At 36.2% G+C, this 26177-nt stretch overlaps 1 protein-coding gene across 2 annotated transcripts in view; it reads right to left on the reverse strand.

Annotated features, from left to right (window-relative positions):
* The window catches only part of DHX40 (DEAH-box helicase 40), a 43986-nt gene that overhangs the window by 9546 nt on the left and 8263 nt on the right, over nt 1–26177 (reverse strand). For both annotated transcript variants that reach the window (XM_032321300.1, XM_032321299.1), the window contains 5 exons: nt 20284–20383; nt 18385–18471; nt 18078–18260; nt 14061–14141; nt 12944–13101 (listed from right to left, as the gene is read on the reverse strand). In XM_032321300.1, the coding sequence (XP_032177191.1) occupies nt 12944–13101; nt 14061–14141; nt 18078–18260; nt 18385–18471; nt 20284–20383 (609 nt within the window). The remainder of the gene's footprint in view (nt 1–12943; nt 13102–14060; nt 14142–18077; nt 18261–18384; nt 18472–20283; nt 20384–26177) is intronic.

Consider the following 26177-nt stretch of genomic DNA (forward strand, 5'->3'; position numbering starts at 1 on the left):
TTCATCTTCTTTCATTGTTTCCCTCTCTTTCCCTATGATCCTCTTCCTTATTCTTAAATTCCACATATCAGTGAGATCATATGATAACTGTCTTTCTCTGATTGACTTATTTTGCTTAGCACAATACCCTCTAGTAGTTCCATCCACAGGGTTGCAAATGGCAAGATTTCATTTTTCTGAGGCTGTGTAATATTCCATACTGTGTGTGTGTATGCACACGCGTATCATATCCTCTTTATCCATTCATCTGTCAATGGACATCTAGGTTCTTTCCATAGTTTGGCTATTGTGGACATTGCTGCTATAAACATAGGGGTGCAGTTGCCCCTTTGGATCACTACATTTGTATCTTTGGGATAAATACCCAGTAGTGCAATTGCTGGGTAGTAGGGGAGCTCTATTTTCAACTTTTTGAGGAACCTCCATACTGTTTCCCAGAGTGGCTGCACCAGCTTGCATTCCCACCAACAGTGTAGGAGGGTTCCCCTTTCTCTGCATCCTCGCCGACATCTGTTGTTTCCTGACTTGTTAATTTTAGCCATTCTGACTGGTATGAGGTGGTATCTCATTGTGGTTTTGATTTGTATTTCCCTGATGCCTTCAAGATATTTTCTATGTATATACCAGTGTACGTATATGATGGTTTATTTTTTATAAAAACGGGTTATATGTTTTGAAACTTCCTTTACTTAATAACGGCTTCATGTCAGTACATGTAGAATTATTCATTCTCAAAATAGCTATATTGTATCCCTAGGGGTAAAAGAACATAACACAATTTAACCAGTCCCTATTTATTCAGTTCCTAATTAAGGGCAATTAGACAGGACTACCATATAAGCAGAACTGAACTATTATAAGTTCTTCTTTCCTTTTTTAAACTTTTTATTGAAGTAAAACATGCATGTAGAAAACTACCAGGTTGTAACTGTACACCTCAATGTTAACAAAAAAAACCTACCAAAATACCCAATAACTATCTGTTCCCCTCCACAAGGGTAACCATATCCTGACTTCTAACCCCACAGAAAAGTTTCTAAATTTTGTATAAATGTACTTCATGTATCTGATGTTTCTGAGATTCATCTGTTATTGACTTTGACCCAGTCCTACTCAGGATTGATATACTCTCTGATCAACCAAGTTCTCCAAATAGTACTTTACCCAAGCTAAATTTCTTTCAAAGTCCCACTTTTGTTTTTTTCCCCCAAATTTCCTAGTGCTTCTTCATTCTATCACATCATACCACAATTCCTATTCCTTCAGTACACCCATCACAACTCGATTTAGCATAGGCACTATGATGCCTGATACTAGAGAGCAGCATATATAGACTACGATGTGAATCTGCAAAGCAGCAGTTCCTGGTATTAGGAGGAAAGCAATCTAATCAAAGAAAACACCCATGAAGATAAAAGGTCTTTCATCTCAGGCTTTAAGTAGCTTCCACCTTTGTTACCTAGGTAACAAGTGAAGGAAGCAGTTGTTACCTAGAGACAAAAGGAGAGAGAATATGATTAATTACAGGCCCTGCCTGTAATACAAACAGCCCTGCCAAGGTGAGAATACAATTCTCATCTCCTGAACCACCCAGGGAAACTGATTTTTAAGCCAAGACATTTAATTTCAAGCACTGAATCACCACTGCCCAAAAGGTATTATGCCAAAAGTCAAATCACACAACACTTGAGCAGCACCCTGTCCTGGCCCCCAACACCAGGAGACAAGCCTATCAGGCAGGAGCTCCGGGATCCCTGAATTGTGTTTCGTGCTATAGCTATGTAGAACACCAGCTGCCTTGGACCCCGGGGCTATAAAGCCTCAAAGAAGCTTCCTACCTTGGCTCAGTTCTTCCTTTCTCTGCCTCTAGCCAGCCATTCAATTTGGCTATGATACCTACAAGCATAATTTACACAGGTGGCTTACCATCTCTTATTAAAATGTCAGTATAATGGCAACAACTTTTAGCATAGATTACAATTTTAAGCTCAGCTCATATTTTCTGAAAATCAATTCTGCTCGTTAGTATTGGATCCCTGTTGTTTAAAGTGGCTACCTGCTCACATTTTTAAAAATGCAGACAGCACATTGCTTCCCTGGCTGTCCATTCCACGTTGCTACCGTCTCTCTGTCTTTCTTCCTCTATTATTCTCAAAGTCAAGAGAATAGATAACATATTTTTGTTTCTTTTCCCTGAATTCCCCCCCACAAAAAAACCTAATGAATTAAAATTAAAACAGGCTGAAGTCCCATAGTAAATTCAGGATATGTATGGGAAAATCAAAACCCATATCACACAGTTCCTACAATCTCAGCAATTTTATCCTCTAAACAACAGTCTGACTATTCACCTTTAATTGCTTTCCAGTAGACTTGTCACTATCTTTAATTTATTATCTTTCTCCGGATGAAATGCTATTATCAGTTTTATGTCTTGCAAATAGGTTGATCTTCTAAAGCAAGAACTGTAAGTGACAAGGTGAAGCAGCAAAACAAGTTGTATCAGCTGAACTTCTCCATTTGGGAAGATAATTCAATACTTTTCTATATAGCAATCGAACAGAAAACAAAACTATTTCACAGGGGATTTCAGTAATAATAACAATCCTCAGAGCCGAAACAGAGGAATAAAGCCACAAGTGTCACATACATATAAAATGCCCTTTAGTTCTAAAAATGTCACAATTAACATAATTAAAGACTTCAGAACCAACCCAATGTTTAAATTTGTTCCATTTCAAGGCAATGTTTTTCACCACCTAAAAAATATTTAACAGCTCTCACTCTATTGTCTGACTTCTATATTTTTTTAAAGATTTTATTTATTTATTTGACAGACAGAGATCACAAGTAGGCAGAGAGGCAGGCAGAAAGAGGGGGGGAAGCAGGCTCCCCACTTAGCAGAGAGCCTGATGCAGGGCTCAATCCCAGGAACCCAAGATCATGACCTGAGCGGAAGGCAGATGCTTAACGACTGAGCCACCCAGGTGCCCTATTGTCTGACTTCTAAAATAATATCTGTACTAGCGGACCCTATACACAGTTTACTACAGCAAAAGGCAGATCACTAAAAATGTTGACAGAATGATCATCTTGATGTTTATAATCTTAATTTAATGTTAGATGTGAGAATACTACCCAGTTTTACCAGTAAGTATATGATAAACTAAATTGGGTGATCTACAGAACCCAAGCCAGTAAAGGACTGCTTAACCTATAAAGACTACAAATGCATACAGAAGCATCTGGAAAGCTAATCCATATTTTGGGTGTAACAAGATCTTAGCAAGTCAAATGCTCAAAAGCTGAAGCTGCATTTTGCAGCAGCTGAAGTTCTTCATGATCCAAGTTTAAAAATTAATTATGTATTTATATATAGGCCATAATCTCTCTCTAAGTTATGAACTGAGATATATGGTAGCAATTGTTGCCTCTACAAATCGGACCTAAGGACATCTTTAGGAGAGGAAGACTTAGGAGAGGAATACTTCACTTAATTCTTTGTGCAGTGTTTGAATTGTTAACTATGTACATATATCAAAAATGGTGATGTAAAGAGTTAGGTGAAACCTCTCTCCCAGACAGACATCTGCTAAGCCAGTCAAAATTACCAAAACAATCATTCAAAGTCTCTGGAGATTGACTGAATCTATGGACTTCCGTAAGAACAGAAGAAGGATCACGTTCGAGTAGGAACTACGCTCAACACCCCATAGCTTTGTGTGTGGAGGACAATTCCAGAGGGCTCAGCAGCCTGAAAGTGGCAGCCTTTCCCTCACCTCCAGCTCCTACTCTGTAAGGAAGATCAAGGCTGAACAGCTAATAAATGGGGGAACAGCTAAAGATCGTGAATTACAGCTTTCCATTCCCTTACAGCTCTGTATTGCAGAAAAGCTGTTCTAGTGAGTTCAGCAGCTGAGTGGTAGCTCCCACTACTCCCAGTTTCCTATATCAGGTTTTTGTTTTTGTTTTTGGCAGCTGGTGAATATCTACAGATGCCGTCTCACCAAGCTTTATGCTAAGGAAAATGTATACTGGGCAGTGGTGGTGACCAAAGCACCAGTTCCCACCTCCTCCCACTTTAAGCTTCTGCTCTGACGGGAGGATCTGGGTGGGGCAGCCATTGAAGAGCCCACTCCCAATCAACTCCCAGCTCCTGCTCCATAGCACAGAGGTTTTTCCCCAGGAAAGCACAGAGGCACTAGAAACCAGCAATACTTTGCCCCTGCCAAGGTGCCCAACTTTATCTGGATCAAACTACAGAGTAATTTATGCCCCTAGAGCACTGTCAAAAACAACAGGGCCATCAGCTAGCAATCAGTGGAGACTAACAACTTAATCTGTTACCAACAGAGGCAGGCCAGCAAGAAAGTAAAGCCGACCAAAAACTTAACAGAAAGATCAGAGAAACCAACTAAACCCATAGTTGTCCCGATGTTCTAAGAGACTATATAGACCTCCAAGGTTGTACCTTCTGAGGAGGTACAAAAGGAAAGAGAACACCTGAGCCTCTGGTCTATGGCTGAATACAGGACAAACTCATAAACTCTAAACTATGAAAACAGTCTCTAAACCACACAACACAGATTGAACAGTAAAGGGTGAAAACATCACTAGCTTGAAGGTATTAAGTACGACCTGCAATCAACCAGTAGCTGACTGCTGGAACTGAAATGTGCAATAAAAAATACGAAAACTTACACTAAGTGGGGCTCAGTAGTAGATTTGGGCTGGAAGAAGAAAGAATCAGCAAAATATAGATCAAAAGAGATTATGCAATCCAAAGAACAGAGGGGGGAAAAAAAAGAATGATCAAAAATGAGCAGTGTCAGAGAAATGTGGGACACCAGTAAGCACATGAACCTTGTGTAATGGGACTGCCAGAAGGAAATAAGAGGAAGAGGTAGAAAAAATTTTAAGGAAATAATTGTTGAAGAAAAATCCCAAAATTTGATGAAAAACATTAATCTAAGTTTTGATTAGAGGAAGCTTAATGAACTCCAAAAAGATAAAAGCAAAAAGACCCACAGATTCACAATAGCCAGAATACTGAAAGCAGCAAAAGGAAAACGACTTATTATGTACAAGAGAATGCCAATAAAATTAACAAATGACTTCTCATTAGACATGACGGATGCTAAACGACTGGGATAATATATTTATTTAGTGCTAAACTGTTATCTAAGAATCCTATATCCAACAAAATGATCTTTCAAAATGAAGGAAAAATAAAGACATTCCCAGATAACAAAACCTAAAAGAATTCATTGCTGGCATACCTGACTTACAGGAAATAATAAAGGAAGTTATTCAGGCTGAAAGGAAGTGACACCAGAGAGCAATCTGAATGACACTGAAAAAGAATACTGGTAAAAGTAAATATGTTGGTAAATAAGAAAGTATAATTATCTCTTCTATTATGTCCCCTTCTGTGATTTAAAAAGAAATTGCATGAAACACTATCTATAAAATTGTGTTGTTGGGCCTATTAACATAGAAATGCAATATATTTGACAATAACACCTCATGTATTACCTATTTTTTTAAAAGATTTTATTTATTTATTTATTTATTTTTAAAAGATTTTATTTATTTATTTGACAGAGAGAGATCATAAGTAAGCAGAGAGGCAGGCAGAGAGAGGAGGAAGCAGGCTCCCCTCGGAGCAGAGAGCCCGATGTGGGGCTCAATCCCAGGACCCTGGGATCATGACCTGAGCCGAAGGCAGAGGCTTTAACCCACTGAGCCATCCAGGCGCCCCTAAAGATTTTATTTATTTATTTGAGAGTGAGCGGGAAAGCACATGAGCAGGGAGAGGGGCAGAGGGAGAGGGAGAAATAGCCTCCCCACCCAGAAGGGAGCCCAATGTGGGGCTTCATCCCAGGACCCTGGGATCATGACCTGAGCCAAATGCAGATGCTTAACCAACGGAGCCACCCAGGGACCTAGGTACTACCTATTTTTAAAAAAAGAAGCCTAGGTCAGTATCTAAAGGAAAAAAAAAAAAACCTCAATCCTGTCTCTTTCATAACAATAGAAAAGGCCATTGCTATTTCACAGTTGCATTTTTATTCTGTGGAATCTAGAAACACTGAATCTGAGCTACCTTAGTGCTTTGGGGGTAATTCATGTTTCATATCCATTAACATGATTCACATCAAGTGCTTCACAAAGGCAAGACTTAATCTTGGGTGGCTCAGGATAGGTTAAACATCTGCTTTCAGCTCAGTTCATGATTTCTGGGTCCTGGGAAAGAGCCCTGCTCTCTGCTCAGCCAAGAATTTGCTTCTACCTCTCACTCTCCCTCTCTCTCAAATAAATAAAATCTTAAGAAAAAAATAAACCAACTCACCAAATCAAAGCACAGAAAAAATACATAATCTTATTGGCTATATTATCTGAATATTCTAAAGAGTCCACAGATCTCTAAAGCCAAGTATTAAGCTAACAAAGGGAAGTCTCCCTTTTCCTTGAGTGCCTTCAAATATAGGTCACTTTCAAATAATATTTCCTAAAGTTAGGACCCAAAAAAGGCCTTCAAGATATCAAAAGCAACTCTAGAACTTGATTAAAAGAAAAACAAAGAACAGGAATGCCTGAGTGGCTCAGTCAGTTAAGGGTTGCCTTTGGCTCAGGTCATAATCCCAGAGTCCTGGGATCAAGTCTGAGTAGGACTCCTTGCTCAGCAGGAAGCCTGCTTCTCTCTCTACCTTCCTCTCTCCCTCCTTGTGCTCCCTCTGACAAATAAATAAATAAAATCTTAAAAAACACCACCACCACATAATTAAAACCTAAGACCAGGGCACCTGGGTGGCTCAGTTGATTAAGTGTCTGCCTTTGGCCCTGGGTAGAGCCCTGTATTAGGCTCCCTGCTCACCAGGGAATCTGCTTTTCCCTCTCTCTCCTCCTCCCCACTGCTCCTACTGTCTCTGATAAAATCTTAAACAAACAAGGGCACCTGTGTGGCTCAGTTGGTTGAGCAACTGCCTTTGGCTCAGGCCATGATCCTGGAGTCCCATGATCAAGTCCTACATCCGGCTCTCTGCTTGGCAGGAAGTCTGCTTCTACCTCTGACCTCTCCCCTCTCATGTTCTCTTTCTCTCTCTCTCTCTCTCTCTCTCTCTCTCTCTCATAAATAAATAAATAAATAAATACATAAATACATACAAAACAAAAAAACCTAAGACCTGAACAACCTGAAAAGCTAAAAAGTTGAGTCAACTATCCATCCACAGAGAGAAGATTCTAAACAAAAATTTTAAAACCAGGGGTGCCTGGGTGGCTTGGCTGGTTGAGCAACCAACTCTGGGTTTCAGCTCGGGTCATGATCTCAGGGAGGAGGGACTGAGCCCCACAATGGCTTCAGCCTTCATGCTCAGAGCACAGATTGCTTGAGATTCTCTCTCCCTACCTGTCCCTCTGCCCCTCCCCTCTGCTCACGTAGGCAGGCACATCATGCACTATCCCTCCCTAAAATAAATAAATAAATAAACTCTTCAAAAGAAAAAAATTGCTTAAACCAATACCTGACCTTCTACTTCCAGTACTGGAATGGACTTAATTTTTCATTTCTTCTCAACTTCTTTCAAAGACATAAGAAGATTTAAAGGAAATACTATAATACTATATTTGAATACTATATTTGAAGCTCATAACATATGTAAATATAATTTATATGACAACAGTAGCACACATGATGGAGGAGTGAATGGAACTAAATTGTTGTAAGCTTTCCTGTATTCTACACGATGCAATAAAATATTCATTGAGTAAACTGTGATTAAAGATGTATATTATCAGCCCTACAGCAAGGGCATGTTAAGCAACAGCAATAAGAATAAAGGCTTTAACACAATCCTTATCAAAATTCTAGCAGGCTTTTTCCTGAAAAAACTGATATGCTGATTCTAAAATTTATATAAAAATGCAAGGAATATGGAATAACCACAAGAGTATCAAAAAAGGAACACAATGTTGAAAGACTTACAATATCTGATTTCAAAATTTACCATAAAGCTGTGTAATCAACACTAAGTGGCACTGACATAAGGAAAAACAGATCAATGAAATAAAGTCCAGAAAAAACAGTCACACATATATAGTCCCTAGATTTTCTAAAAAGGTATCAATGCAATTCAGTGGAGGGAAAAATCTTTTCCATAAATGTGCTGGAATAAGTGGATGATCACAGAGAAAAAAAGTAACCTAGACCTCTACCTCATACCATATACAAAGCTTAAATTCAGATGGATCACTGTACTATATTAAAAGCTCAATAATGTAAAGCTTGTAGGAAAGTATCAATAGAAATATGAGAGGGAAGTATATTTTCATGATTCTGGGGCAGGCAAAGATCTTTTAGCATTCAGAAAGTAACCACAACAATAGTAACTGATATATTAAACTTACCAAAATTCAAAAGCCCCCGTCATCAAAAGCCACTGTTCAGAAAGTAAACAGAAAAGCCCAGAGTGGGAACAACTACATGCAACTCATTATCTACCAAATAACCTGTATTCAGAATAAACTGAAATCTCTGAGATTCCATAATTTTTTAATAAATTTAAAACCTGAATAAAAGATTTTAACAGACAATTCACAAAGAAGACAGATAAATGGCCAATAATCACATGAATGCACAAAAATATTAGTCAGCAGGAAAATGCAAATGAAACCATAAGGAGGGATCACCAATACATAATAGAATGTGTAAAATAACATGACAGGCAACACCAAATGTTGAGGAAGACATGTGGTGCAAACATTGCTGATGGAATTTTAAAATGGTATAGCCATTTGGGGAAAAGGGCTGGCAATTGCTTTCTTTAAGATTTATTTATTTGAGGGATGCCTTGGTGGTTTAGTGGGTTAAAGCCTCTGCCTTCGGCTCAGGTCATGATCTCAGGGTCCTGGGATTGAACGCAGAGTCAGGCTTCCTACTCAGCAGGGAGTCTCTTTCTCCCTCTCCCTCTGCCTCCCCCCACCTCCACTGGTGCTCTCAGTCGCTCTGTGTGTGTGTGTGTGTGTGTCTCTCTCTCTCAAATAAATAAATGAAATCTTTAAAAAATAATTAAACATAAATAAATAAAAACTGTAAGCAGTCAGTGGTGTATCTTAGGAATTCTAAAGCTACTTCTGTATATTCTAGGGACAAAGGACAATTTGAATATGGACTTTGGACTAGATAATAGTATTGTGTCAATACTAAATTTCCTAATTTTGATAAATATACTATGGTTAAGTAAGAGACTGCCCTTATTCTTAGTAAATATATGTTATCAATATTTTGTGGTAAGGGAGTGTAACGTTCCTAAGTGACTCTTAAAAATACATAAAATGCATACATACATATAGAGAGACAGAGAAAGAGAAAAAGAATAGTAAAGCAAATACAGAAAAAAGTTAAAAACTGATGAAACTAGGTAAAAGGTATAAAGGAAATTCTTTACTGTACTTTCAACATTTCTGTAACTTTGAAATTGTATTCCAATAAAAAGGTAATTTAAAAAAAAAAAAAAGAGCTAACACCAGAGTGGTTTCATCTACTTAGAAAGTTCCAAGGAGGAAAACCAGTTCCTTTTTCTACCCTTGTAAGACTATAAGATTGGATCACCTTAATCTAATCTAACTCCCTGATTTTACAAATGAAAAATGAAGTCCAGAAAAACTAGGTCAATAGTCAGAAAATTAGGTTGCAGTGGAGTCAGGTTAGAACCCTGATCTCTTGACTCTCACCTCAATACTCTTTACTAGTTTTTAGAGTATTTTTAGCTTAGAAACCCAGCTAGACTTATTCACTTAAGGATTATCATTAAGGGATGGCTGACATACAATGCTACATTAGGTTCAGTTGTACAACATAGTGATTTAACAATTATATACATTACTCAACACTCACCATAGTAAGTGCAGTTACTATAAAACATTAGTACAACACTACTGACTGCATTCTCTATACTATGCTTTCATCTCCACGACTTATTTATTTTATAATTGAAGTCTGTTTTTCTTAATTCCCTTCACCTATTTCACCCATCCCCTAACTACCACCCAGCCAACCTTATTTACTGTATGGAATCTTTTTTTTTTTGTTAAGATTTTATTTGTTTGAGAGAGAGAGACCAGGAGAGGGGAGGGTCAGAGGAAGAAGCAGACTCCCCGCTGAGGAGCCAGAGGTGGGGCTGGATCCTAACACCCTGATCAGGGATCAGGACCTGACCCAAAGACTGACACTTAACAGACTGAGCCACCTAAGTGCCCCTGCATATTACTCTTTACTAGAAAAGAAAATTGTAATTCGGGGTATTACTAGAACCAAAATTCTGACACTTAAGACTACAATCTAGGGGGAAGGGGAAAAGAAGACTACAATTATTTAGGATAGGCAGCTCACTGATTAAACCAGAGTACTTTTACAGAAAAATGTATTCTCCATTACAATCTTGGCAATAAACAAACCAATCTGGACACACACTCACAGCTTATAAAGGGATATGGCCATTATGGTAGCACATACTATTTTTAGTCTTGGCTATAGGCAAGAAACACAGTCTACTCAGAAGGTCTTTTATTTATTTATTTTTTAATTTATTTTTATATATATTCATTCACTCAAGGGGGGAGGGGCAGAAGGGAGAGGGCAAGAGAAAACCTTAAGCAGGCTCCATACCCATCACAGGGGCATGATCTCACAACCCTGAGATCATGACCAGAGCCAAAATCAAGAGTCAGAAGTTAAACTAACTAAGCCATCCAGGCTCTCCCAGAAGCTCCTAAAAAACAAACAAACAAACAAACAAACAAAAAACCATTCTGACCCTACCCCTACCCCCATTAGAAGAAAGTAAAGCTGCTATGAGAAGAACTAAGTTGTGTCCCATACAGATACACCAAGAAATGAAAGAAGCAGAAGTCTGAACCTCAAAACAATTCTCTTAAGATACAGGTGCTGAACTTGCATTTCTTTTGAGTCTAGGGAAGAAAAGTTAATATATTACTAATGTACTATAACAGGGCAAAAGTCCACCATACTATCTTCCTTTACCAGTGAAAGGAAATTAATTCTTAGCCAGGAACATTATAAACTCTCTATTTCAAACAACTAAGTTAAAGAATAACAAAATGTAAAATTCTTTGATCCTCAGTTTCACGTCTCATAGGGCTAGATATATGGTAATAAAAATGCCCAGTGAATTACTGGAGAATCTAAATAAACGGGGAAATATTTCATGTACATGGATAGAAAGGCTCAATACTGTTAAGATATCAATTCTTTCCAGCCTGATCTACAGATTTGACATAATCCCTAATTGAAGGGGAAGGGCAAAGTCAGAAAACTAACCCTATCCAACTTCAAGAATTACTATAAAGCTCTAATATTCAAGACAGTGTGTTATTGACAGAAGAGTAGGAAAAGAGGTCAATGGAACAGAATACAGGGCTCAGAAACAGACCCACACAAATTAGTTAAATCATCTTTAACAAGGGGGAAAGGTATTTCAATGGAAGAAGGATAGCTTTTTGAACAAATGGGGTTAGAAAAAATGGACATCCAACTCCTACAAGATAACATAGGAGAGAACCTAAAGGATGTTGGGTATGGTGATGACTTTTCAAATATAACACCACCAAACACATGACCCATAAAAGAAGTAACTGAAAACCGGACTTCATTAAAATTTAAAACTTCTGCTCTATGAAAGATAATGTCAAAAGAATGATAAGACAAACCATAGACTTGGAAAAAATATTTGCAAAAGACATACCTGATAAAGGACTGTTATCTGAAATATACAAAGAACTCCTAAAACTCAACAATAAGAAAACTACCCAATTTAGTTTTCTAAATTGGGGGTGCCTGGCTGGCTTGGTTGGTAAAGCATGCAACTCGATCTCAGGGTTACAAGTTTGAGCCCCACACTGGGTACAGAGATTACTTAAAAATGAAATCTTTAAATAAAATAAAATATATAATAAAAATATATAATATATATATTTATAATATATAAATAAAATATATAATAAAATAATAAAATAAATAAAATAAAATACTTAAAAATGAAATCTTTAAATAAAATAAAATAACATAATAAAAAGACCTAAATGGACACCTCACACACACACACACACACACACACACACAAAATCCACAGATGACAAATAAGCATATAAAAAGATGGTTAACATCATATGTCATCAGGGATCTGCATGTTAAAACAAGTTACTAACAAGTGCTAAACACTTATTAGAATGGTCAAAATCTAAAACAATGGCAATACCAAATGCTGGTGAGGATGTAGAGCAACAGGAATTCTCAGACTCATTGTAGGTGAGAACACAAAACTGTGCAGACACTTTGGAAGATAGTTTAGCAGTTTCTTACAAATATAAACCTATTGTTGTATCATAACTCAGCAGTGAGTTGAAATCCTATGTCCACACAAAAACCTGTACATGGATTACAGCAGCTTTATTCATAATTGCCGAAACTTGAAAGCAACCAAGATGTCCTTCAATATGAGAAAATATAAACAAATCCTAAACAATAGAAAGAAAAGAACTATTATGCTTTAAAAGACAACAAGGAACCTTAAATGTGCATTGCCAAGCTATCTTGGCAGAAGGGATATAGGGATGAATAGGTGGACAACAAGGAGATGTTCAGAGGAGTGCAATTTTTTAGTGTATTACTGTAACGGTGGAAATGTGTTACTACAGATACAGGGTTTTGTCAAAACCCAAATATACAATACAGTGACCCTTAGTTAATCATCATGTATCAATACAGGCTCATCAATAATAACAAATGTACCACACTAATAAAAGATGTTAAGTATAAGGTAACTCTGCGTGTCTGTACTTATCCTCAACTTTTCTTTAAACCTAAAACTGCTCTAAAAAATAAAGTCTATAATTTTTTAAAAACTCATCATAAACTTCTTACCCGGTCTAATGAAGACATTTTCCACAGACAACATTGCTGCTATTGGAAGTAGTAGATCTTCACAATCCAGAGAAGCAGCCTTTATTACTGCACATGTCAGATGTGGAGGGAGAGGAAATTCCACCATAGACAAACCCAACCTGGTCACATGGCCGCTCCTTAATAGAAAGATAAGGTTCTTAAGTTCTTTCTATCTTGGGAGTACAAATGAAATGTTCACCATTTAAAATAAGTCAGATATAGTTTATATTACCTTAAATCAACTCCATAAATTCAATATAAAAAACACAACACACTGATCATTGATAAATGAAAACATAAAGCTGCCAATACATCCAAAAAACTAAACAGTGAGGCAGAATAAAGTGCTATAATAAAAGACACAAAATGCTTCAGAAGCAAAGAGGATGTCCTTGCAGAAATAAGAGAATGATCATTACCAAATCTTTCCCCAACACAGAATCATAAGAACAAGGTCTGGCTCTCTTATTATTTCATATGCCCAACTTAAAGCCTGGTACTGAAATGGTCCTCAAAAATTACTTGTTAAATAATACCAAATACAAATACAGTTTTATCGTGTAATTTTAAAATTCAGAATTGTGGCAAAGAAAAACTGAGGACAAAGTCGTATTTCAGATAAAACAATCCATTCAATTCAAACAAATCATTTTCTACTGATAAAGGAAACTATTAAGAATGCTCTTTGAAAAAGAGATGGGGGGGCACCTGAGGGGCTCAAGTCAGATAAGCAACCAATTCTTGATTTGGGTTCAGGTCATGATCTCAGAATCATGGGATCAAGTGATGCATCAGGCTCTGTACTCAGTGTGGAGTCTGCCTGTCCTTCCTTCCCTCTGCTCCCCCACACAATTCTCTCTCTCCCTCTCTCTCTCAAATAAATAAATAATAAGTAAATAAAATAAAAAAGAGACTGGGGTGCCTGATTGGCTCAGTTGGTAGAGCATGTGACCCTTGATCTTGGGGTCATGAGTTCAAGCCCCATGTGTGACACAGAGTTTACTTAAAATAATAATAAAAATTTTTAAAAATTAAAATAAAACAGAGATTAACATCTGTTGTGGTTGGGTTTTTGTTGTTGTTGTTGTTGTTTTACCTGTCAATAGCATCACATTGGTAAAGTTGTTTAAGAGCTTCCAAAATGAGTCTCTCATTAGGTGGATCCAAATAGGGAAACCTGGGTTTAAATGAGATAGGAGTTAAGATTCCATTCCTTGACCATTGTAAGATTTTACACAGACTTGACAATTTCTTTAAAGGTTTTACTTCTTTTTTTCAAGCCTCCTCTCCCTCTCTTTTTTTCCCCTCAAGCATTCTTTTTTTTTTTTTTAAAGATTTTATTTATTTATGAAAGAGATATTAAGAAAGAGATAGTGAGAGAAGGAACACAAGGAGGGAGAGCAGCAGGCAGAGGGAAAAGCTGGCTTCCCGTTGAGCAAGAAACCCAATCTGGGACTTGATCCCAGGACACTGTGATTTTGACCTGAGCTGAAGGTAGACGCTTAACAACTGAGCCACCCAGGCGCCCCTCCCTAAGCACTCTATGATCATGATCAGCATTCAGCAAGGTAGGCAATTATTTTTTCTGAATCACAGTCTTTTTTTCCTTTCTAAATTTTTATTTAAATTATACTTAGTTAACATACCATGCAATGTTGGTTTCAGGAGGAGAACTAAGTGCTGAATCACACTCCTCTGTTTAATATAAAAAGTACTTCTTTTTGATCCCCCTTAGCTGGAACACTCACCATTCTTTTCTCTATCTTACTCCTGACCCATTCTTCATAGATATTTTGACATTCTTCAATGTCAAAACTACTCTGTTCTATAGCCCACAATTTTTATTACAATTTTATAAACCAGTGGAGAAAAATTGACAGTGGACAAATATTACAAGTTGATCAACATTAATTCAGTATGGTTTTTAATAAAATTGTAAGTATATCTGATTAATTTTACCATATTTGCTTTATGTATATTCTTATTTTCTCCTAAACTATCTGAAAACAAGTTGTAAATACAATGCCAATTCACCCCCCAAAATATTTCAGCATGCATCCTCTGAAAATAAAGACAGCTTAAGGGTGCCTGGGTGGCTTAGTCAGTTGAATGTCCCACTCCTGGTTTTGGCTCAGGTCATGATCTCAGAGTCCTAAGATGGGGCCCACATTGGGCTCCACAATCAGCACGGAGTCCACTTGGGATTCTTTCCCTCTTCTTCTTCCTCTCACTGTGCCCTTCCCCTTGCTCACGTGCACCCTCATTCTCTCTAAAATAAATACATGAAAAATAAATAAAATCTTGGAAAATAAAGGCATTCTTACATAACCACAATACTATTAATGAACATTAGACAAAAATATTCACAAAGGGTGGCATATAACCAAGCCTGAATATATATATATATATAGTCTTACTACTAATAATAATTACTTAACACTATTGGCACTGGATTACTTTTTCCGCCATAAATCTTGAGACGGTTAAATCATCTACTCCAATTTCTCACCTTGAAAAAGTCCAACAAAGAACAAAAGGTCCAATACCTTACATAAAAGTCCACTCCAGGATTTACTGCTCTATTTAAAAACAAATAAACAAAAATCTTGTAGACTATTCTACAGTTTTCCTACAACTTGTACCAACAAGTCCTTGTGTCTTCTAGAGCAAGAGTCAGCAAACACTTTCTATAAAAGGCCAGATAGTAAATATTTTATTTATTTATTTATTTGCCAGAGAAAGAGAGCACAAGCAGGGTAAGTAGCAGGCAGAGGGAGAAGCAGTCTCCCCGCTGAGCAGGATCCGCGCCCCCCCCAACCCTCCCCCCCCAGCCATGCCGCCATGTGGGACTCCATCCCAGGATCTGGGGATCATGACCTGAGCCAAAGGCCAACCAGCTGAGCCACCCAGGCATCCCCGCCAGTAGGAATTTTTTGTTGTTTTCTAAACAGAATAATAATTGCAAGCTCATACTAAGTTGTGGTGATCTGATAATTTCAGATCTTTTTCATGTGTATTTCCTTAATATATAACCCAAACAAAGGCTGTAAGATGTAACCTTTCACACTTTGGCCTTGTTGATTTTTGCCTATTAAGATCATTCTAAATCTTGCAGTTTTGATCATCTACTGATTAGACATCAAGACATTTTTCGGCGATATATAACCATTACTTCAATATCTTTAATATTTTCACTGAAAATGCTCATGAGGAAAGAGCAAAGTTCAGCACACTATCAGCAAAACCTCCATGTAGGCTATGCTAAGCAATTAATCAATACATTCTGGATTTGGCTATTTGGCAACTATATTCAACAGTCCTGTCACCTTATTCACAAAGATGAATAAGATAGATAAAACAGATATATAATAGGTAGATATAATCTTATCATATGATGTGTAGAAAACAAGAGACATTAGATTATCATTCAATAAATTCTTACAGTGCACCTGTTATGTGGACAATCCTATCTTCAAACTAAAAAGGAAATGGTTTATTATGACATAGTCTTTGTGAACCATTTTGATTTATATGGATTACTATAAATCACCATTAAATTCTCTAAAACCATTTTTTTCTAAAAAAAAAAAAAAAACTCTGCTAGAATTTGCTGAAGATCAATTCCAAGCATACTGGGCAGTTGTTTTCAGATTCTGACCTTTTCCTGAATGACAAAGTCAAAACATTTGTATTTCTTACAATTTTCTGGCAACCTGTCCTGCATAATTTCTCTTCTATAACCCCAAATCTGAAAGTTAATACTGGCTCTATTTCTCCTTATTCTACGTACATACTAAAAAGAGAAAGGCGGGCGGGGCGGGGGGGGGGGGGGGATAAATAAATAAATAAATAAACAAAAAGAGAGAGGAGAGGGACATCCAGCTGGTTCAGTTGGTGGAGCATGTGACTCTTGATTTCGGGGTTCTGAGTTCGAGCCCCACAATGGGTGTAGAGATTACTTAAAAATAAAATCCTAAAAAGAGAGAAGGAGAAAGAGAGAGAGGAGAATATTTTTGTTTTTTGGCTTTAGCATCTTGAGGACTTTTAGTACATTCTAAGTCTTAAAACTTAAGATGGAAAAATTAACTCAGTGCAGATGATGATATTAAGTAATTATTATTCCTACTTCTCTAATATATATATTCTTAATTATATGCCACTCTTAATATTATTCCTATTTTTCTAATACATATTTATTCTTGATTATATGTTGCTTTGTAATTATGTATTATTCACAAAAATCATATTATGAATATTATTTTAAAATCTGGGTTCATCTGAAAGCTTTCTGTTCAGCCACTTAGATTTATTTAAATGGTTCTTCTTTCTCATTGGTGAGTGAGAATTTCATATATTATATGTTTTTCTCTTTCTAAGATCTATATTCTCATTTAGAAAATCTCTAGTTTTAAACTATCCAAAAAATATTTTAATTGGCTTTCCAAGAGTATACAATACATATTGGACATACCTAGTAATTATTTCCCTTCTTATGAACACACAGTCACCATCTCCCGCAGTTTCTGACACTTTTGCAGACAATTTAGACTAAAATTAAGACCAAGAACAGTATTTTCCTTCATTATTTCCTCTATCATGTATAATATGAAATTCCAAGCCCCTACAACAATATTCTATCCTATGCCAACTAATTATATAGTTTAACATTTGAGGAACTTAACAGCTGTTCCATTCTTTCTTTCATGTGTCTGAATCTTGTTTCCTTAATAGGATTTAAGTTTAGTGAAAGCGAAATACAATCAGAGTATTACTCTATCTCTCACAGTACTTGCTACAATGCTGGTCACACAAAAGATGCTACCAGAAAACCACTTTCTGGTTGGAATAAGGGTCATTATATACCTTTCATTACAGATAAGCAGTGATCACTAAATGATCCAAATAAACATCAGCATGGAGCACCCCATTAGGCCAAGGTTAAAACAGGAGCAAGGAATCAAATCACAGGAAAGCACTGCAAAGAAACCTTTAATTTGGGTTTAGCTAAACCTCTAAATGAAGGGGATGTAGGAGTCAAATACCTCAAAAGAATTCTGAGGAATAACCTGGCTCCATCCTAACAAATTTTTTTCTCTTCAAATTGTCTACATACCTTATAACATCATGTATGGCAAGGCACTTTAAGGTCAGAACTACAGATGTCAAACTAGTTCTCTTAATCTCAGGGATCACATGGTCAGGCATACACTGGTTCCAAAAATCTTTACTGTAGATCCGAAAGCATTTTCCTGAGGAAGTCCTGCCAGCTCGGCCACTTCGCTGTAACGCCTCACTCCTTAAGAAGAAGAAAAAAAGAAGTCCCCAAAAGGTACCAAGTAGTTAACATCATACATCCTAACCAGTTAAAAATGACCTAATAAACTGTTCTTTGAACAAAAAAGCTTGACATAGAGACTTACTTTGAAATTGGAACCACCTCCAGGATGTCCAACCCTAATCTGGGATTGTGATTTAACTGCTTCACAAAGCCACCATCTACCACATATCTAAGAAGAATGAAAACCAGTTAAGTTTCTAGAATATAAGACTTGTTGATTTTTAGCCAATTCGGATTCTCCTTTTCTACCAAACTAGCAACTATATGATGCCTTTTATATTAAACGTAAAACTTGAAAGTCAAGAAATTAGAAGCCCTGTGCATTACTAATGGAAATGTAAAATGGTTAAGCCAATGTGCAAAAGGTTTGAAGGTTCCTCTAAATGGTAAACACAGAATTATCACATGACCCAGAAATTACATTCTTCAGTGCATACCCAAAAGAACTGAAAGAAGTACTCAGCTAACAATTGTAGACATATTTTTATAGAAGCACTATTCTTAAGACCCAAAAGGCAGAAATAACCTAAATGTCCATTAACCATTAAGGGATACATGGATAAACAAATTATGGTATATACATATAACAATATTATTCAGCCACAAAAATGAATGAAGTGGTGATACATGCTGCCATGTGGATGAACCTGGACAGCACGATAAGTGAGAGAAGCCAGACACAAAAGGTCACACATTGTCCAACCATTTATATGAAACACTCAGAATAGAATCTCCATAAAAACAGAAAATAGGCTGGTGGTTCCCAAAGGTTAGAATGGAGGGGGGCATAGGGAATAACTGCTAAAAGGGTACAGGGTTTTATTTTAGGATAATAAAAATGTTTTAGAAGTAGGCAGAGGTAGTGTTAGTGTTTGTACAACACTGTAAAGGTACTAAATATTAATTGTTCACTTTTAAATGTTAATTTTATATTATGTGAATTTCTCCTCTAAAAGAACAAACTTAAAAGTCACCTCTAGACCACTCTAACAGGTTTAGAATTTAATTCAAGGTAGTCTTCAACAACACCATTTAAGTCAACTAAACAGAGAACAAGTCAGGTAAAAAACTAAGTTAGGAATTGTAGTAAGTCCATCATTCACTAAGGGAACATTCCAAAACATATTATTTAATGACTTTTGCCTTTGCTGGAAACAGAAAATTACAGAGGAAGACTTACTCCAAAGAAGTGAAAGCCCTTATTGAAATAATTATTTTTATAGCAAAAGAGAAAACCAAAGGAAATTAAACTTCTTCTTAGATCTGGGTGATCATTTTACACAAAAGAATGACATAGGATCTTTGAGATTCAGATCCAGCCTTCCTGTGGCAAACAGAGAGATTTTTAGTTAAGGACATAAAATATACTGGATAAAAGATAAATATCCAAAATGGCTGTGGTCAAAAGATGAAAAGAACTTCACATTAACCATCAGTCTAGACTTAAAATTTCCCAGTGTTTCTCCACTAAATTTACTCAAAAATTGATGGCATCATTGATTACTTTAAAAAATAAGACTCACAGCATAGTTCATTTCACAAAAAAGTGAAAAGTGAGAAATAGTACCTTCAGCTAAACACTTGGATGTACAACACTTGGACACACAACTCCACCAAGTGGAGGTGCCAGATGAGAAGGGAGTATCTTATTATCCTAGGTATATCCTGATAATGAGTATACAAAAACAGCTCTGGCTATCTAGTTAATGAATAATGAATAATGAAACCCATGAAGCATTACACGTAATCTTAAATTTGGGAAGACAAAGCTACAAATTGCCAAATAAAAGTAGTTCAAAAGTATAATCAGGAACACTATGTGTACCTCCTACTCCATTTCCTAATCATGGTAAATGATAATTATAAAAAAAATAGTAGGTGATTACAAGTAGGTTAACAAGGAAATTACTGGAGGACATAGAGGAACAAACTCAAAGCTATGTGGCTTCCTTGGCTTTAAAAGAAACTTTAAAAGTTGTACCTAATTCCATCTATTGTCAAAGACGTTGCAGAAATATTGGTGGATATGACACATTTTCTAATTCCAGGTGGAGGTGGCAAAAATATTCTTCTCTGTTGATCTAAAATACATGTAAAGAGAAAATGTTAATTTACAACATGCATTTGTCAAACTCCACTTCTGAAAAACCAACTTCTTTTCGTTAAAAGTTGTGCTTCCTTTATCTCTTTAATTATCTTGAATTCAAAATAGCAAAACTCATCTTTGCCTCACCTTTTACTGCTAACATTTCTAGATCCATTAAATCAGAGATTATTGCTAAAATAAATCCTATAGAAGAATCCTTTATATAGGTAACAGCTCCCTTTGAGAATATTTAAAAACTGTAGCCCTCTTCTCCATTAAAAGGCACATATGTATACACACACACACACACACCCCCCAAACAATTTCAGGGTATTCAGGAACTCACCGTAGCCCATCCATGAACTACAATTAAAGATCTCCACATACCTTAAAGATTGACCAGCTAAGTGGTTTTCACTTTTGGGGGTATCTGATGGCTACCTCTCTATGCAAGTAACATCACATTCGTTTCCCCTAACCACAGATTCTGAAGAGTGAACCCCAGCAGCAATGCTTGTACTATACCTTGTTCCTCCAGCCATAGTTTATGGCACCAAAGATAAACATCTCCCCCAAGCTGAGGCAATCTCCTGGAATTTGGAATAAGGTCCAAGAGATGCTCTATTTGATTAGGCTAGTCTCTTACAAAGAAGAAAAATGAACTTGTGAACCACAGGGAAGTGGTTAAAGTACATGAAGGAAAGTCTAAAAATAATGAATTAGCCATGAAAGTTAAGACAATATTTCTGGGTTCCTGGCTCTTCCCAGGCCTTGAGGGGACTGGGTGTAAATTAAGTTGTAAGACAGATTTGGCCAGATTTGCTCTCCTGCCAGGTTAAGCACAAAATAAGGCAAGAGAGTTAAGAATGCTTGCAAGGAAATGCTTATGGTATGGGTGAAAGAAGGTAAGCGAAGGCTGATAAAGGACAGTGTCAATGCATTCTGAAAATTGTTAAATTACAAACGGCAGAGTATCTGGCAGAAACAGGATTTGTAGTTAACTTTGACTAAGAATTATTTTTTAGATATTAGACTTAGGTAGCTCATTTCTTCCAGATGGTTCAAAGGAGTTTTATACTACTTTGTAGTTCAAATTATGCTTATACATTATTTATGATCTACTTGTTCTACTATAATGTAGCTCCATGAAACAAGGATTTTCTTTTATTCAAGACATATCCCCACTACCTAGAACAATATCTGGACCACAGAAAGTGTTCAACAGAGTTCAAAATAGCAAAACTCATCTTTGCCTCACCTTTTACTGCTAACATTTCTAGATCCATTAAATCAGAGATTATAAAAAATGCATTATATAAATAGTAAGCTAACATCCTTTCTACCACACTACCCTAAAAATCTACATAAATTAAAAATGTCCTTTCTGAACATGTTTACCTATAATCAAGTCTGTTTTTCAATCAATCCATTTCTAAAAATACCTAATATTTTAAATGTTCAGTTCAAGAAAAATTTCAGTTTCTTTTACCATTTTGTTCACTATAATCAATTAGAAAGTCTTGAAACTGCTGTTTTGACAAGACTCAACGTTTATTTCATTTCCATTTCACCCACACACTTTAATACCATATTCCCCGAGTACATACACCAGTTTATTTATTTTTTTTAGTAATTTCTAAACCCAATGTGAGGCTCAAACTCACAACCCTGAGATCAAGAGCTGCATGCTCTCCTGACCGAACCAACTAGGGGCTCCAACACGTACCAGTTTTTTGTTTGTTTATAAAGGTTTGAAAAAAAAGTTAATTATATCCTAAAGCACATTCTCTCTCTCCAGGAAGGAAAGAGGAAATGGAATACTTTCATTACAATGCAGTAAGGTCCCAGGCTGTTATTAATGGGGAGGGTGGGGGATTGGCAAAGAGGCAAAAAAGATGTCCAAAGTCTACCAAGAAATAAGGTTATTGAGAGACCACTTAACACTAAAAATGAAGGAACAATCCTAGATCTACGTATATGACATATTGTATGTTAAGGCCAATGAAACTTCCTCATAGAATATCTTGTCCCAAAGTCCCCCCCAAGAGATTCCAAAGCAGAACTATTTCTGAGAGAGAGGGAAAGAGAAATAGAATAATAATTTTTTCAGGCAATCAGACAGAAAAAGCAAATCACAAGGAAAGGGAAAAAAAAAAATAATAATAACAGGCTGGCCTCTAACTTCTCCACAGCAACATTCAATGCCAGAAGCCAACTGGACAACATCTACCAAGTTCTAAGGAAAACAAAGTGTGACCCAAGAACATAAAACCCAGCCACAATACAGCTCAAACATAAAGGCAAAAGCAAGACATTCTCAAACATAAAAGAGTAATAACAAAAAGCAGCACTTAAGAGCCCTTCTATTTAAAAAAAAAAAAAAAAGTTAACAAAACCCAGGCAATCGAAAATTAACCAAAAATAACTTAAGAATGGAAAAAGCATGGTAAAAATATTGATGATAAACATCTAAACAATGTAAAAATAACTAACAAAAATCAGAATGGAAAGATACAGAAGAGTCAAAGTACTTAAGTCCTTATCTTTCAATCAGAGAATCAGTAGGTAAGATCTCCAATCACACATGGTCTAAAAAGAAGAGATTAACTTCAACTTCTTAAAATTTTTCATCTTTTTAGACTTGAAAGCAACCTTTTATATCATATTCTCATATGGTAAAGAAAGTTACTTGACATTTAACAATTCCTTCTAGGAAATTCACATAAAATTAAGTACTTTTTTAAAAAGCAACTAACAGCATAATCTCACTTTTAAAAAGTATTTCTATCAATCAACCTATTTAATTCCATATCCTTCTATATGTAAACACACACACAAAGACACACACACACACACACATCTGGTTATTTTTGAATGGAGGAACTTGAGGCGATTATTTTTACCTTTTTAACTTTGGACACTGATTGAATTCTTTATAATGAAACTATATCACTTTTCCTTAATTGAATGATTTTTCTTAAAGGAAAACTGGAGCAAAAATCCACAGACTCTAAGAGTATGTTAATTCTGCACAATGGGAAATGAATTGTGTTTGTACTTTTCTACACTTTAAAAATTTCTACAAAGGGCTAAAGAGAAAAACAGTAAGAACACATAAAACAAAATGTCATTTTTTTTGTTAGAAAAAGCTAAACAATAAAAATACATTTAAATACATTAAAAAAGCTTAGAATATGCCTCAGAATATTAATAGTGATTATCACTTAACTATGTTGCTGAGCTCTAAGTTTAATTATGTTTCTTCCTTTTCTGATTATATTTTACAACTACATACTCCACAACTATGTATTCTTTACAACTATGTATGCTTTGTAAGCCAAAGGAAAAATTTTCGCATTTGGAGAGGGTACAGTAAAAGTTTTTATGTGAAGCTCACTAGCCTTATTCTCCCCTCATCTTTAATCTTAATGTTTAAGGAAATTATCACCAACAAAGCCAAATTCTAGGTACTTGCCAAAATGAGATGTCTTTGTTTTGCAGGAAGAAGAAAGAAAGAAAACTACTTTTGGATTAATGCAATCAACTAAATGTGCAGTTTTCCTCTTTTAAAATACACGCTAATCCAAGGTAAAGCTCCTTTCTTTTTCTTCATGTATTCTTATAACACATGTACTATTTTTTCACCCCCTACTGAATAACCAATTACCAAACACAGGTTTCCCATGTGACCTCAGGAACATCACTTAGTCTCTATCTGTTCAATAAAGAAGTCTGATTATCTAAGAAAAATATTTATAGGTATATGTGCATTTTTCTAGAGAAAGAAACCATGGCTTTCATTATCTTTTAAAAAGAATCTCAGACTCCACCCTCTAAAAAGGCTAAGAAGCACTGAATTCAGATAATTACTTTTAGTGCTAAAATAGTCAAATTCCATGCAAATATTTGTTGCTTATGAAGTAACAGATATATTTCAGTAAAACTGAAGAATTGCAAAATCTTGAACAAAAGAGGAAATTCAGAAGCAAAACGGGTTTTTGTTGTTGTTGTTTCATGATTTTATTTATTTATTTATTTGAGAGAGAAAGAATGAGAGAGCATCAGAGGGGAGAGGTCAGAGGGAGAAGCAGACTCCCCGCTGAGCAGGGAGCCTACCGCAGAACTCAATACTGGGGCCTCCAGGATCATGACCTAAGCCAAAGGCAGTTGCTTAACCAACTGAGCCACCCAGGTTTCCTAGAGCAAAACAGTTTGAGGGAAACAAGTAGAAAGGTCTAGACACAGCCAGTGTTTTGCTACAAGACATAACAGAATGTCTAGCAGAAAGCGAAGAATCTGGAACTCAGTTTAACAAATATCTAATCAGGACTTTTCAACACATAATACTTAAGTAGTTCACAATTTCAGAAAGGAGATGAGGCAAAGATAACACGAGGTAGAATGTGTTAAGGGACACAAGAGGTGTAGCAAAGCACCACGAGGTTTAAATAAAGAGATCAAAGCCAGTTGTGAGGTGGGAAATCAGGGAAGGTTTTCATTGAGGTGGTTGTACTTATGAAACAAAACAGCAGGATTTCAGCCAGTAAGAGGAGAGAATAAAAGGGAAAGGAGGAATTCAAGTTAAGGAAATATCAAATGCTGTCACAAAAAAGATGGGGAAGGAAATGGAATAAAAAAAAAAACCTGCCTACACTTTCAGCTTGAGAGAAACACCTCAAAGGATACGGGTTAGGAGTTCAGCCCAGGGAGTGGGATCATATAATCTTGGCATTAGAAGGGATCTTCGTATCTGACAGTTGAGAATTTTTTTTATGTCAATTAGGGAGACACCTTAAGATGTCCCTTTAAAATAGTCGGCCACCCTCATGACTAGCCCAGAAATAAAAGCAAATACAACATATCCACCTCATAATCTCCACTTATTTACTAAACCTAGATCTGAGTCATTTTTGAGCCATCTTCACAAAAGGCTACAAGCAGGAAACCCTTCTTTCCTTTCCTCACTCCCAAGCTCAAGCTTTATGTTCCTAAGACATAATAATATTATAATAGTGTTTCTCCCCACCACCTGAAGTAGCAATAATAAAGAAAGTACGTGCTGTATTGTATTAGAGACACTTACAAAAAAAAAAAAAAAAAAAAAAAAAAAGCCCAAGATCCCAGGAACCTGCTACTCCCAACTTCATCCATTACTCAGTACCTCATCAGCTCCATTTGAATGCCTCTTTGCATTGCTAGAAATTGCTCCCATAAATATTATTATGCTCATAATGGATCACCAACAGCTCACCCTTGGAACCAAAGGGAAACTAAAATAAACAAGCAAAACCCTCCTCAGTAATGCCTCTACTGACAGCCAGCTCTACATCTTTACCATTCTCACATATACGCCAACACAAAAAAATCTCATACACTGGGAATTAAGGCTGAAAGCAGGCTGAGATCACACTGGAAGAATAATGAATGCCAAGTTATTAAGTTAACATTTTAATTCAGCTGGTAACAGGGAATGGCTGAGATACCCAACAGGAAATTGACACAATCAGATCCGTGCTTTTGAAAGATGATGCTTACCACTGCAGGTAGGATGGTAAATTACATCAGGGAAAACAGGTTAGTTAGCAGGTTATGTTAACAACTCAGGAAAGCAAATTGAGGATCCCAAATCTAACAATCACATTGAAAAATGAAAAAGAAGAATGAATGATTTGGACAAGACAAAAGCAAACAAACAACAAACAAAACACACACAAAAAAAACAAAAACAAAAACAAAAACAAAAAAAAAACAAAAAATAACTACCTGTAGGAGTTATCATTTATTTGGAC

This window comes from Mustela erminea, chromosome 18 (assembly GCF_009829155.1).
Source record: "Mustela erminea isolate mMusErm1 chromosome 18, mMusErm1.Pri, whole genome shotgun sequence".
Lineage (NCBI taxonomy): Eukaryota > Metazoa > Chordata > Mammalia > Carnivora > Mustelidae > Mustela > Mustela erminea.